The sequence below is a fragment of the Sinohyriopsis cumingii genome, chromosome 12 (assembly GCF_028554795.1).
Source record: "Sinohyriopsis cumingii isolate HCF-2022 chromosome 12, ASM2855479v2, whole genome shotgun sequence".
NCBI classification, from domain to species: Eukaryota; Metazoa; Mollusca; class Bivalvia; order Unionida; family Unionidae; genus Sinohyriopsis; species Sinohyriopsis cumingii.
In genome coordinates this window covers 4,723,342-4,739,620 of record NC_142972.1, presented here as the reverse complement: position 1 = coordinate 4,739,620, position 16,279 = coordinate 4,723,342, and the positions used below count along the sequence as shown (strand labels likewise).

Here is a 16,279-nt window from a genome sequence, read left to right as displayed (position 1 = left end):
CAGCGTGGTTAGTAGGTAGATGAGTTACCAAGTCATTCATAAAGTGACACAAGGTTTAGGTCTGTTAGAAAGAACGAAAACATATACACGTCCTGTAAGTATGGGTGTTTGGCAGCACTCTGTTTTCTTATCGCATTCTCAAGCGTACACCCTTGTCCCAACGACAAAGCTTCTGAATTCGGTCGAATAAATGCGTTCTCATCAGCAAGCATCTGTCAGATACATCGATTGAGTCATCATGTGTTATTCACCAGATAGATTGATTGATATGTTCTCTATCAGAAGGACGAACTCGTTGACTTGCTTCCAGCAAGAAAGTGAATGATGTTAACGTGTTTGGTACAGTGCCAGATATTATTTTTTTCAAATAAAAGGAAATAAGTAATAAGAGAATAAGGTGTAAAAGAGAGACGAAAGATAGCTCTTTGCAATCTAACAGTTGTTATCAATACAATAATCTTTGCTAACATTGAACTCTATATTGAATTTGGTCATTGAGCAACAAGTGAAAACACATTAGAATACGGTATAGTTCTGTAGAAGACTTTAGAAAATGTAATTCTTAATTGATCTACACTTAAGTGTTCTGTCAGAAGATGCCCTGAAACTACAAACATTCACAAAAAGTAAATATTTTTGTAGAAAATGTGTTTAGCCCCATTGATAACCATTATTTGAGAAACAGCTATCCTTTGATTTGTAACAATTATTCTGTATATAGAACTCTTAAGTATATCCAAATGCATCTCGTTTTCAAATGTGTCTGCCTCAAAAGAGTGAAATCACCGAACGAATGGTCAAACCTGTAGATAAATCAACTGCTATGACCATTCACATAAGCAAACGGCCACAACAGTTTCAGGTACAAAATAAATTTTCTGGACAATGCTGAAGTCATCCTTTGATGTTCTGAAAGTCTAGCCCATTTGAACGTTAAGCAGACAATTTGTCCGTTAAAAGTCAGATTCGTAATGGATTGTTCAAGTTTCACATTGTCAAGACAGTTTTCCTTTAGAGGCATTGGCTTATTCAGCTAGCTGGGGTTCTCTTTGGCCTTAAATGAGCTATCTTGTGTGGGATGAAAATGCTTGAAATGACCTGTATCATTTTATATGAATTTTATTTTCCGTTTACGAACACCAGTAAAGAAAATCTGGCCCGTTATGCTTCAGTGTCGGAACTCTGCTTTGGAGCATACATCCCCAATGAAAGAAGGCACTTTGTAAATACTGGCCAGCTGAGAGCTGTGCTGGAAGATATGATGTGCTGACTTAACTTGACACTTTTCAGACAATGAAACGAATGAATAATTCAATGATGACCTCGAACTGACATGCTAATTAAGTAGCAGTAGCGAAGATCACCAAAGAGAAAGCAGTTAGAGAGAATTTTAGTCTGACATATACAAATACTAGTGACACTCGGACGTATACAAACCACTGAATGTATTTGTGATAAAATCAAATACGCAGAGTTGATAGAACACCCTAGAAAAATGTAACATTTCTGTGAAGTGTTATTCCAATGTAAAGATTCATAATTCATACAGTCAGTACTTGAAGATGGCACGATAATCGTAGACACTTTTAGGTTAAAAAACAAGCGTCGCAACACATTTGAAACATTTGCATGTGCGCGCACAATAGATGGCGATTTTCGAGTTGGTGTCGTGCTTTGTTTCAACGATATACTTTCTTATTTCAGGGCCTGCCAAGTGGAATAGTATGGTTATGGCGGTTTTTTTAATTTTGTTAATTTTCTAGGTCACAGCCTAAATTCCTAATGACTTCGGACTATATAAGCAAAATAGCCAAACACGTTCTGCAACTCGTGGACTATTAGCGTTAATAAGCCGACACATGTGAAGTGTCAGAAGCAAGCATCTACAGTCATATAATGACGCGGAGTGGTAATCGACTAAAAGCTCGCGTATGAAAATTCGGCTTTTGTAGTGGACTCTTATTGTCTGTAAATCCAGCTTGGATCTCTCGGTGCTTTTCATTCTCCCAACACTGTCTGTTAACATTTGCTGCTAATTGGTCTAACATCCGCAACCTCATCTCCGCGGTTTGAGTCAATCACATATATGTAAGTATGATATCAGTTTTCAACAGAAACGCTAACGATAATACAGTGCCAAAGTAGAAAGATGTGAAATGCTTCAAAATGAATTTAATCTTCAGCTGCTAATTATAATGCTACCGTATATTTGAAAGATTTTGAAAAACCAGCGTCGGGTTCGTTGCGTATTACAAATCGTTCATCAGGCCGATTTCTGATTAATATTGGTAATTGACCCTACTCACAATAATAACCAGTTATGATCAATAAATACAATCTGGACTTAGATGTAAGGTTTAGGTTAATCAATGCCATCCACGTCAGTAAAAAACAATTCGACCATTTATTATGCCTTTATACTTTGTCTCTTTCTCGTTGGTAAACAATTGTGTTTACTTTACAAATGAACCAACTACACGTGATGGTTTGTACATGTTAGCGATTTGTTTACCCATGTAATGTTTTGTTGTAGCATTAATATGATGAACATAATGATGATAATCCCAACCGAAACTCCGATGTTACTGATATCTCCGTTTTCAGTGATTTTCAACCAGGTTTGTTTGTTACAGCGACTCTCAGCATGACAATGATATGTTAAAAAATAATTCCTCTTGTGCCAACAACAACTCGAATAGTAAGGGGGCAGGGTCCAGTTTTTATGTACAAATTTAATGCCGCAATCAGTGACCTAGTATAAAAAATCATAAAAAATCAAATACACAAGTGAGGTCAAAAAGGTCCATATTTTTAGATACCTATATTAAAACAGAGCATAAGAATAGTATTCACTTGACCAGAGAAGTCAATGGCAGTTCATAGCAGAAGAGGTTTATGCACCCCAACCCCTATTTTATACCTGCATTTTTCACATCCAAATGCCATTTTTGACAGCATGTAGTACTCACGGTGCAAACGCAAGCCCTTTCCCTGGATGAAACTTTTGAAAAACATTGTCTACTAAATAGTTTGATGCAATTCAGAATAGTTGTCATCCAAGCCGTTTTTGAGATACTCGGCTTGCCTTGAACCCACGTGTCTACTGCTATGGGAGGCTAGCTCTTCTTCCTAGCCAACTATTGGTATTTCACTATCAACATACTGCAGAGCAACTATGGAAGGTGTACATGACTGACATCAATTTCAAGAACAACACAAGCCCAAAAGACCTAGTTCACAAATATATCCATATCTATAAATAGTAAACAATAATAGCTGAAAAAGTCACACCATAGCCTTAAGTTAAGAAATTTGCCAGGGGCCAAATTACGAAACTGGACCCTGCCACCTTAAGGGTTTGGCTCAAAATGGTTTATGTCAAAAGTTGTGTACATATCACATATTTAGACATTATCTAGTACAATGGTATAAAGGAAAACTTTTTGTGCACAAAACTAAAAATGGTATTATGCTTTTAAAAAAGTTACCTCTTTGCGGCAAAAAGCACTGCATTATTTACATTGTGAATTATGACTGACTGCATTTCTTGAAAGATTTCAAATTGTTTGCAACCTACAATGCTCTTGGTCTTTGTTTACCACCATAGCATCAGTACAAAATCAAAATTCCTTTACAATGTTTCATGAATGTCAAGAAGAGATCTGGAAGTTATACATTTTAGGAGGGAATAACAGAAATGCTATGTTAGGTGTCAGTGACAGCAGTGAAAAGTTTCTCTAAACTCTTCTAGCAAACTTAAAGAAATCACACATTTAAGTAAATCATGAACTTTAGAAGTACTCTTAGACTGATATAAAAGAAGTGGTTCCTAACTTTTCATTATCATTCTGGAGATGCTAATAGCAACATCAGTGTTGTGTGAGTGTATATTGGGGGGGGGGGGTAATCGCAACACAAGTCTAGCTAGTCTGGAAAAGTCAAAGTTTAATCAATTAACATTAGACAATGCTGGAATATTGATATACTGATGTGTAGGACCCTAAAACTTACAAGGAGTGACATATCAAATAAATTCATTGATACATAGCCAATGAAATTGACCATACATATACAAATTACTCAATACAGTTTAACAGAGAAATTTCTTCTCAGACACTAATTTACTTACAACTGACTTTAATGTTTTCTGGAGTTTACAAAATCATAGTAAATAATAAGATAAGGTATAGAACAAATATTTATAGTGGAAAATCCAGTTCAAGGTAAAAAGCATATCACCGGCTTGGCTTTTGATAAGCACGTACCATAAAACAACTGCAGAAGCTAAGTCTGTCCGTCAAAGTCACTCTCTTGTGCACTTAGATCAGAATGACTATCTGGATGAGATTGAAGCTATTGTTTCTTTCAGCATGACTAACCGATTAATCCTAATCTCTCACTATGCAAACTGACACCTGCAAAAAGAAAAGAAACAAGTGATACTGATGTACTTTTAACATTCAGTGAAAACATAAGACTTTCAGAGGAGAAACTGTATGTGCATTGTCAAATGCATGAAGCTGCCACTTAATTTTAAGCTTTTCCCCCTTTGTTAACTGAACCTAGAAATTTCAAGATATATACATAACATTGAAACATTTTCTACTATCACCCAAGTGTGAGATATGAATCTCTTATGTCAACTTCAGAGTGGGGTCATGAAGGTAGAAACTATGTCGGTGTGCTAAAACTTTCATTCTTCTCACCAAAATATACCAAGTAATATGCCATATGCATCATTATTTCTAAGACTATTCCACTGGTGACATTCAATATTCACAACAGTATGTTTATGTATGATTCCTCTGAATTCTATCTGCTCCTGTGGAGTTAAATTACTTTAAAGAATACATGTTGACATGCTATGCAATTGTTTAGGTGTGTCTGTATTGAAATGTGAATAGTATTCATAAAAATAGAGGTGCAAAACCTTGACAGCTACAGAAAGTGCAAGACTATACATTATGGTTACCATTTTGTTCCCATATTTAGTAAGTTATATCCAAAATATGCTACTTTGTCATGATGTAAACAGTCCTCACATGGAGGTACAAAACACAGTTACCTCCCTCTCCAAAGAGCATCACACACAACACTATGTAATATATGGAAAAAGGAAGGAGATATAATAAAGCTAATGCATAAAAATTATTTAAATATACACAAAGAAACAGAAAAGTGTAATAGATGTGGCTGACTGCACCATCAAAAAATGATCAATTTTCCTTAAGGGGGCAGGGTCCAGTTTTTATGTACAAATTTAATGCCGCAATCAGTGACCTAGTATAAAAAATCATAAAAAATCAAATACACAAGTGAGGTCAAAAAGGTCCATATTTTTAGATACCTATATTAAAACAGAGCATAAGAATAGTATTCACTTGACCAGAGAAGTCAATGGCAGTTCATAGCAGAAGAGGTTTATGCACCCCAACCCCTATTTTATACCTGCATTTTTCACATCCAAATGCCATTTTTGACAGCATGTAGTACTCACGGTGCAAACGCAAGCCCTTTCCCTGGATGAAACTTTTGAAAAACATTGTCTACTAAATAGTTTGATGCAATTCAGAATAGTTGTCATCCAAGCCGTTTTTGAGATACTCGGCTTGCCTTGAACCCACGTGTCTACTGCTATGGGAGGCTAGCTCTTCTTCCTAGCCAACTATTGGTATTTCACTATCAACATACTGCAGAGCAACTATGGAAGGTGTACATGACTGACATCAATTTCAAGAACAACACAAGCCCAAAAGACCTAGTTCACAAATATATCCATATCTATAAATAGTAAACAATAATAGCTGAAAAAGTCACACCATAGCCTTAAGTTAAGAAATTTGCCAGGGGCCAAATTACGAAACTGGACCCTGCCACCTAAGCTTTGTCAAATCCATTTTTGTGGCATGCCCGGCTTATATCCTCATCAGAACCGTGTGGTCAGACTGAGAAATATCCGTAAATGTTCATAGACATTTAGTACAATATTAAACGTATGAAATCAATAAGTACATGCGGTTGTGGAGAACACCCAATTGCATGCAATGATTCAACAAGACGACCGCAAATGGGACCATCCAAAAGAGTTTGTACTGGTATAGTCAAATTAAACAGTTGTCTTTATTAAATAATCGACATCTTCTACTAGTAGCGCGGGTCTAAGTCGAAACGTCACGAACACGTTTTTTTGGTGCAGTAAGACCGTGGTGGGTACTTATGTCCCACTGAAAGTAATAGTGTGTGATTTCGGATTTTTTGACGTCGCTTTAACGTTCTACGATGTCTGCAGTGTGACAGTTTATAGTGATGTCTAGCACTGGGACATCATGCCGCAGACATGTAGCATGATGTCCCACCCAGTCACATTATCCTGATACCAGGCCGACCAGACCTAACACTAACCATTTAATGCTGAGCGCCAAGCGAGGCAGCGGTTAGTACCATTGTTTTAAGTCTTTGGTATGACTCGACCGGGGATCAAACCCACGACCTTCCGCACCCGAGGCGGACGCTCTAGCCACTAAGCCACCAGAGCCGACATTCGTAATAGTACCTGATGGGCCCGCATTTGCGGTGTGAGCGACAAACGGCAGCACTGAAGCTGTTGCCGACTGCATAAACGATAACAAATTTGATTCCATAGCCAGGGAAGGGGATTATACAGGCATCCGTAATGTTTATGTTTCTACTACAACTCTACCATCAGCAACATCTGCACAACTCCAAACTTCATCGTTTGTATTTGTTCTTAAGGGTTAATACGACTGCGTGTTTGCCCCCCACCCCCCCCACCCCCACCCAGATAAATATGCCGACATCTCTACAAAACCAAAATATGAGACTGAGTGGAATTACACAAGAAAATGGTAACGAGGCTCCACGAAGTTGTGCTTTGTGTAATCATCTCTGTCTGGTGAGTACAATAATCGTCATGGTTATTTTGACGTTGACACAATTTCATTCGATCACTTTTGTATCAATGCTTCAGCGTGCACAGTTGAAGAACGCCATTATTCCGATGTGAATACATCCAGCTGTAGTATTGGCAGGATAATCAGTACCACCAGCATCATTATGTAAAGTTATTCAACAATTTACAAAAATGCCTCACATGGACGAATATTATTGTACGTGTCCTGCACTAGTGATTTTAATTTTTGTTAAACAAAGACCCTAGCCGGGTAAAATGATACTAAAATTAGATTTTGCTTGGATCGACCAACACAGGCGCGCCCCACTGATTAACATAGGAATGATTTTAGAATAGCAACGATGCAAACTTTGTCAAGCATTTGAGCAGAAAAAGATAATAAATTTGTATAATATAGTGCAAGAAAGAATGCCTGAAGGTGAGTATATCACCGACTACACTTGATGCGAGCAAGGTGATGAATCATCTGAAGTTGATTTGTGCAAACACTCAAGCTGTGATGATGAAGATTTTCAGGAGCAAATTAATGAAGTAAATGCGTACTGAAATTTATTTACCGAAATGAAATTTAAAAAAATGGAAAAGCTGCGCACCGCAAATACTTGAGGAATTTAGCAATGTCTGTTGTTATGTCAAAAAAAAGACACTACCCAAAAGTAAAAGGAAACTTGCGATATGTTGGACATTATTGGGTAGATACGTCAGTCTGACAAAATTAATGATGGTATCAGACTCAATGATGGGTTATTCGAGGTTGTTCTGAAATATATTTTGTCTATATCCAGATGGGAACTTGCCTATGATGACACTGAATTAGGCACTCAGAATCATTTTACAAGGGCTGATATACAATTTCGTGTTATTATTTGTGAGGGCTTATAGCGAGATAAAACGGCTGATAAATACAGTTTTTATATCCAATTATATAAACGTTGCGTATATGAAATGTTCGTGTGAATATGTGCTCGACTACACCATCATATAGCACGTGCATATCACAATATGTGCTCATATTTGGACTGGCATCAAAACATTGATCACAACGTCTTTACTTTGTACCCGATTTATCACGTTTCATTGGAACACTTTAGTTCTGTGGTCGACATGTACTTGTATGTACGTGTATGTGAAGCTGGTTCCAGCGGTTACAGATGTTATGTTGCGATTCTCTCCACAAGACTATGATGTTGGAGGGGGCGGTTGGTCGAATTTGGATCCTTTACGTATCTGTGGAAAATAGGTACAGTATCCTCAAATTAGTAATTACGTTATCAAATATAATAATGTCTTATCACAAAGTTGGATTTGGCAAAAATCAGGTTAAGAGAATGAAATATTGTGGCTTTCTCCGAAAACTTTAACTGGAAGTGTCTATATGCTTTTGACCCGATTAAAACTTAATCAGTTTAAAGAGGCAAAAATGAAAACTTGGGTGACGTTAAAATTATCCAAGTCAGATTTTGTAAGACTAATCTCACGTATCAAGTAAAAGCAACTTCGCGAATTTTACACAAAATACAATATCAACATTATTAGTCGGCGGAAATGAAAGTCTGTGTGAAGGATTTCACATGTATCTGGACGAATACTTAACCGACTCTGGTGTTTGTGTTTAAAAATACATTTATCGTTATCGTGATGATGACGCTACGCAAATTGTCAAATTGTTGCTAAATCAGATGAGCAGTGAAACCAAAATCGACAGCGATTTTTTCTTCATTTGTAGATGCATATCAAAATTAAAACAGTATTAAAAAACACTCGTATATACTGAAATACGGTTTAGAATAGGATCGAATAAAAAAATCATTCGTTGGGACCACGCGGATGAAGGGATGCCAGTATGAATACAGCTTGAAATCATTGCATGAGCACGGAAAATGTTAGAAAGCCTAGGAATGGTTAATACAATGATAAGGTGCATTTGAACCAACCTCAAATTCATTTTCGAGTGAATATGTTAAACAACATTGAATCAACTAATAACTATCTCGATTGTATCTCAACAATGGCGTAATTGTAAGTGTAATAGTTATTGGTGAAAAACAAAGATTAAAATTGTTTCAGACATTATTCAGTGGTATAATTGGTTTGTTTATATATGAAATTGGTACTATGGCCAAACGAACGTACGGTTCCCGGAGACCTAAATATTTATCACAACTTTTCTATATTGTATGAAAGTTGTTGCTAGAAAAAAAAAATATGAATTGGTTTGAAGTGAGTGTGCTTCTTGAACCTGAACAGGGTCGACATGTTCTGCAATTGTACTACGCGATCACATCATTAAAAGTAGAACTAGAATAAACCATTGATGTGAAAGACGTAAACTAAGAAAAGCTGCAAGATGGAATCGCCAAGACAACTGAGCTAGTATACCGCTCCGGTGGCCTAGTTGTTAGAGCGTCCGCCTTGGATGCAGGAGGTCGTGGTTTCGATCCCAGGCCGAGCCATACCTAAGACTTTTAAAAAATGGTACTGACAGCTGCCTCGCTTGGCGCTCAGCATTACGAGGTTAGTGTTAGGACTGGTCGACCTAGTGTCAGGATAATATGACTGTGTGGGGCATCATGCTACATGTTTGCGGCATGATGCATCAAGGCTAGACATCACTATAAACTGCCACCCTGCAGACATCGTAGCGATATGACTGAATAATTGCTAAAGCTACGTTAAAAATCAAAATCACACACACACACACACACACTCACACACACAACCGAGCTACTCGTAAAATGCAAAGGTGCATATATTGCCATCAAACTAATGTGTTTAATCTCCACAGCAGCAAACATTGGTCAGCGTGTTGCGGGAGTCCCAGCATCAACCATTCTAGATGCATGAAATTGTTGTCGGGACTATATGGATAATGTCGCGGGCAGTGATGGTGATACATATTTATTTACGGCTGCAGTCGCAACTGTTCATAACTCCTCACGACAGCGTTAAACAGCCTCAGCGCCATTAACAAAATTTATTCGATGTCCGTTGAGGATACAATATGATCGAGTTCGAGTCTCTTTGGTAGAAATGGAAAACCAGGTGGCAGATATACAGACAGTAAAAATCCAATAATTGTGGAATTTTTATATTGGTCAATTTATAAGTGTATTGGCCTGACTGTGGCAAATATAGTACACCTATAGTACAATAAGTACACTTGACTGGGAAAAAGCTTACCACGGGTTTATATGCACTTGCTCGAATCATACACTTACTAGGGAAAAGTATTGTGGTATAAGAAAAGCTTATCTGGCTCCTTCCAAAATCTAAACCAATGGTAAGCTGTGCAATTTTTATTTCATCGTAATTACCAATAATGTCATAAACATTATCTTTTCTTAGTTCCATTGCTAAGCTGTAACGTTTTATTTCGGCATAATTACTAAATGTATTCTTTACATTATCTTTAATTTGTTCAATTAGTAAGCTGTGAATGTTTTACTTTGGAAAAAGTACCAAGTAAATAACTGCAGTTCAACTTCGGCTCACCTTAACTAACCCAAATCAGCCAAATGAATTAGTTCTAATTCGTTTCTACCAAACCATAAATCAGTTACAAATTACTGTCAGGGGTGATACAAGTGATAATTTGGAGTGGGACGATACATATATTGGCAAAGAAATCTCATGCTCCATAGCGCCCTGGGTACAACTGCCAGTACCTTATTCGTTTCTCCATCCTGCCATATCGCTAGTATTCCACTAGTGCATGTATCCTAATAAACGATTGTTGTGTAACAATGTTTTTCAAAACAGTGGTATGATAATTTTCTGAATAAAGATAAGGATACGGCTGCAGAAGAGAAGATGTCTGTAAAACAAACAATCCTGGCACTTTCTTATTACGAGATGGGAACAACTTCTAAAGACACTATCTGGTGGATTCTCTCTTTTAGCGTTTGGCATCTGTCAAATTGAATCCCACAATGACTTGCATCATAATATACATCAGTTAGATCATCTATCTGTTTTACAACTTATGAATATATATTTTTAAAAAAACATATTAGTAAATACATTATTATAGAAATTAACATGCAGTAATCTCCGTTAGGGACACTTTTTTAATAGCAACGCCTTCTTCGTTCATTACTGAGAACGAAGAGCTGGAGAAGAAAAGTTTTAAGAACGGTTTCTAGATGAAGTAAAGCCTAACAATTTGGAATAGATCTGCATTAAACTACAATGGTCAGCAAAGTGGCAAATGCCACATCTGGATAATACATGTAGGGACTTCGAATGAACTTATACGTCACATTGTAACAGCTTATTGACTATTTCATGCGCAAAGTATGTAATACTATTTGACCGCAGTCGGATTCTCTTCTCATAGTAAAAACAATAACGAGTTTTGGAAGAGTAAACTCATTTACTGTGCTCTGTGTCAGTTTTTGTTGATTTTCATACGGTTGAAACTTATTTTCTTTGAGAATATTTCATTTTCGATGTGTATGTCTCTCTCCTAAAAACGGATTGTAGGGACTGCTTACAAAACAAACCTATCAACTACGGTTCTATATGGCATGAATCAGCCTTTACCCAGAACGATACACATATGTTTAGGTGTGGGAATTTAGCCTCAGGACAGTTTGTCATTCATGTAATTCAAATCATTTTTTAGCATTGACTATATTTCGAACAAATAAATATGTGTGCTTTTTTAAAGATAATTTAATCTGTAACTTACCGTAGTTAGAGAAATCGAAAGAAAATTGGATTAGGTTTATGCTAACATTAGTCAGTAATACATTTTGTTATTTTAATTCTTCTGGTCTTTCAAAATGATCATATAAATCATTTACAACTATACACGTTTAAAAGTTTATGTATTATATCATCTATCAAGTTTTCCCGACTTGACGTACCTGTAAGGAAAAGGTCATTCATCAAGATTCGCATTCATCACCTTTCTGATCGCATTGGTGCGATTATTATATAATGGATTGACAACTTTCTGATCGCATTGGTGCGATTACTATAAAATGGATTGACATCTTTCTGATTGCATTGGTGTGATTACTGTATAATGGACTGACACCTTTCTGATCGCATTGGTGTGATTACTGTATAATGGATTGACACCTTTCTGATCGCATTGGTGCGATTATTATATAATGGACTGACATCTTTCTGATCGCATTGGTGCGATTACTATAAAATGGATTGACATCTTTCTGATTGCATTGGTGTGATTACTGTATAATGGATTGACACCTTTCTGATCGCATTGGTGTGATTAGTATGTAATGGATTGACAACTTTCTGATCGCATTGGTGCGATTACTATAAAATGCATTGACACCTTTCTGATCGCATTGGTGCGATCATTATATAATTGATTGACATCGTGATCCGACCCATATTTGACCATATATACAGTTTAATTTTCTACCATTTCATAGCAAATTGGGAAACTCTTTAAATAGGTGAAACGTTCTATGATGTATGATCAGCCATTTTTTCTTCTTCTGATGGAACTATATTTAAGGCAATAAACATCAGAATGGTCAGTTGAAATATTACTGCAGCAGTTTTAATGCACTCTGTTACATAAAAAGGTTTACTGTTTCTGATATTTTGTATGATTAATGAACTTCGCTATATAAATAGCACATTGTGTTGATCATAAACTGGTTTTTTCGTATGGAACAAATAACTCCATCGAATACTATGTTATGAACAAAATAATTTCAAAAATAAAAAAAAATTATATTGATCATAATTTCTGAGACTTTTACAAAGCTATTGCCACGTTATTTATACAACTTCATGATCGGACTATTATTCTTACGAACCATATCTAAATCGGAGAGTGACACTGTGATCATTTGACCATCGATACATTTGAATTTTCTACGAATTGGTAGCTGTCATTGGAAACTGTTTAACTGAGTTTCAATGCAATAAACATCAGAATTGCTATGCGATCCAAGTATATGTTACATTTACAATTAAATTATAAATTATTTTCTTAATTCTAATGCATTCGCAAGGATGGTGACACATCAACAGCACATTAACAGCATCTTTTCAATTTTTCAAGGCACTCTCACATACGAACGAATACTTGTAGTTTTTCAATTAATGCTTTGCTAACATTACACCTATGCATACCCATAATGCGTTTCTGGTTGCATTGCTTATTTTAATCTCAAATTAAATTGCATGCATTTCCTATAGGAGTGCCTTAGAGACAAATACTCTTTTCACTGAAGTGATGAAACATTAAACAAAGGAATTTTCATTTCATTGGCACTTTTATTTTTAGATTCTTATATTATGTTGTTGTGGTATATAAATGACTTAATATGCATTGTACGTCGCAAAAATAATGATTTGTAATAAAGGTTTACCTTATTTTCCACATCTGGTTAATAATCTTGGATCTGAAAATGACACTACATAATTACAATAATTATCGTACTGGACCTAAACTGTTCTCATATTTAAGACGTCTGCCAATTATGTGTTTCTTTTTCCTCAGATCTGTTTATGGTTCAAACGATAGAAAATCTTTTAGTAGCAGCATTCAGCTTTTAGTCAGTCCGATTATTCATATTTCCCTGGATATTTCATATCACCGTGATAATGATTCTTCAGAGAAGTGATCGCCTTTATGTATTTTTCTTGTAGCTTGGGAGTGTGAAGAGCAATCGTTAACTAATATATCCTCTGAAGATGTCTCTTTCGAAAATACGATGCATAAATATGGTATAATTTCCGGTTTTCCGCACAGCTTTTGTTAGGGTATCTCGATTTCGAGTGAAGCATATGATAGAACTGTGTTGATAATCATGTTTCACCAACGTCATATAGAGGCGTAAAGTGTGTACATACTTTGATGATACAACGATTTATAAACTAGACAAGAACCTGATAACGGTACTTCAAACTCGTATCTTTGTTGCCTCTTTGGTCGATAGTTCGCGTTCGTGAAACAATGTATTCCACTTAAAGCACTGTAGTTTTGTCAGTGAGTACTTGGTCACCAATGACTTTGTATCATATAAAAACCAAAATCATACCTGCTCTAGCCTCCACGAATAATACAGGTAATTACCTTTGGTAAACTGGCCAGTTTCCAAGTTATTCTATCTGTTTTTTCGCCTCCACAGCAGAACGTGTTACCGATTGCTGGGTAGCATTTGGGCGAACCAATACCTTATGCAGAGAAATAATGCCGTGTGATTAATTGGGCTGATTGATTTACAGACCAATCGATTCCCAGAAAATGTTATTACAAGAAACTAAATATTATTTAACCGTAAAAGACATCTTACCAAGTTTATGTGTCATGTGAGGCGCATCTAATTAAACTTAAGCTCAACGACAATCGCTCTCACGGGAGTAACTTAAGAACCCGTAAATTTCATTCTGCAGATGAATCCATGCATGTCAGCATGCAAGGGATACATTGTATATCATTGATTACCGATAAATAGGATCTGTCTTTCATGAACACTTAACGACAATCAAAATTAACATCTTTCTTAAAACATTTTTTTTCTTCAGACGCCATGATGTCAAGAACCTAGAAATGCGACGCTATGGATTCCCAAGGGATATAATCTGTGCTCCAAATAAAGGTGAGTTACAATTTAATATGATGATAATCTTGTTTTTCTTTCTGACGTTTAAACGTTCAATAATCAAACAAAATAACCCATTTCAGAAGTTTCTATATAATATAGATATCACATCAATAAGTATTAATATTTAAATGATTGCATAGAGCATCAATGAATATAATTTACATACATTCTCTGCAACGGTACTTGTATTAAGTGTTCAGCTGTTTTTCATCTCATTGTGCCTTGAAACTGAAGTGCATTTAAATATATATTTCAATACTGTATTTTCTACATAAAAAATGTGTCAAGATGAAGAAATAGTGAATACAATACTGCTATACAGTAATGAAATGTTTGATCATATACAACTGATTTAATCTTGGTCTTTGCAAGTTCAAAGTCTAATTCTCGATGATAATGTACAAAGTCAGCATATGACCATAAGCTAACATACTTTAGAGTGTTTGTACATGTGTACATAAGCAAGACACATATAAAACAAACACGTGTGACAAATGAACGATTACAAACAGCTGTGTTGTAAAGATTCTAGTGTGACGTAAGGTTTAAAACAGAAGTATTGGTACCAAAAGTTTACGGGCCGGGGAATGTTGGAGGAAGAAAGTACAAACATCTATTTACGATCTAGGAAGTATCGATCTTTTTATCCAAGCGAGTATATTTAAATATTGCTAGTTTTTAAGTACTACAGTCCATGTCAGTACATTGTTTTAATTTGCTAATTTGGTATTAGTAGGATAATAGCGTGGTAATGAACTTAAAATAGGCAATAGCAGGTAATACAGGCAAAAGGTGATATTCATCTCCCACTTGATTTAGGTTAGAAAGCTTACCAATTCTTCGATTTTGAAACCTTCCATACAAAGCAACAAGCTGATGAGATGCAAATCTATGTTTGTCAAACGCGTGCCACTATCATTTTTCCTACGGATTGTTTCCTACAGTTTAAGTATTTGCAGATTTTCGAACACTCAATTTTATTAAACTTTTTTGCTAAATCTTATGAAAGATTTTTATCGCAATCAAGTGATTTTTGTATGAATCATTATATCATGTAATATTTTTTGAAAAAAAATAAAGATGATGATGATGAAGTTTTGTAAAAGAATGAATTTAGAATAGGAAGTCCGTGAATTTAGATTTTAAACAAATATGCTATTATGTGCTGTTATATGATTTTTATGTCACCACTGACGTCATCCAAAACGTTCTAAAGAAATGTAATACGAACATGTCTCAACATCATTTGCAGCATGAAAACTATCGGAAATAAAAATGAGATAAACGAAGTATAACTTTGGCTCAGTTTTCAGTCTACATTGTGAAATAACTGATGTCTTAAATGAAATGCCGGTGTCGTTTGGTCTGCTAATTCATTTTGTGCTACATTACATTTTCCAACATAATTTTGGTCAACACTTAATAATAGAAACTCATTCCCAACCGACAAATGCCTAATGCTACAGAATAATGGTTCTCAAACGGCCCCACTGCGACCCTCTTCACAGTATTCTGCCTATGGCTAATGTAGACTACCTGGAGCCACATATTAACGAAAGTAAAACAACGATAATTCTGAGAATTGGCAGGATAATCTCCTTGGGGACAGGAACTATTATGCCTTTATCCACTCACCACGGTATGGTAATTTGTATATATGGGCTTAAAAAGACTTGTAGTAATAAAAGACAAAAATATTTAGACCTCGTTAACATTTCTCTCATTCGAGTCAAACCAGCTCTGTAATTTCATT

At 35.8% G+C, this 16,279-nt stretch overlaps 1 protein-coding gene and 1 long non-coding RNA gene across 3 annotated transcripts in view; one reads left to right on the top strand and one right to left on the bottom strand.

Annotated features, from left to right (window-relative positions):
• Nucleotides 1–16,279, top strand: part of LOC149785932 (somatostatin receptor type 2-like) — a 342,548-nt gene that overhangs the window by 210,188 nt on the left and 116,081 nt on the right. For both annotated transcript variants that reach the window (XM_089976170.1, XM_089976172.1), the window contains exon 2: nucleotides 14,447–14,520. Coding sequence is in view for 1 of the 2 variants with exons in the window: in XM_089976172.1 (XP_089832298.1) it covers nucleotides 14,447–14,520 (74 nt within the window). In the remaining variant the exon portion in view is untranslated. The remainder of the gene's footprint in view (nucleotides 1–14,446; nucleotides 14,521–16,279) is intronic.
• Nucleotides 3,926–5,847, bottom strand: LOC149785933 (uncharacterized). Its single transcript, XR_016425176.1, has 2 exons — nucleotides 5,449–5,847; nucleotides 3,926–4,415 (listed from the first exon to the last, which is right to left on the bottom strand). It is a non-coding gene; the product is annotated as an uncharacterized LOC149785933 (long non-coding RNA).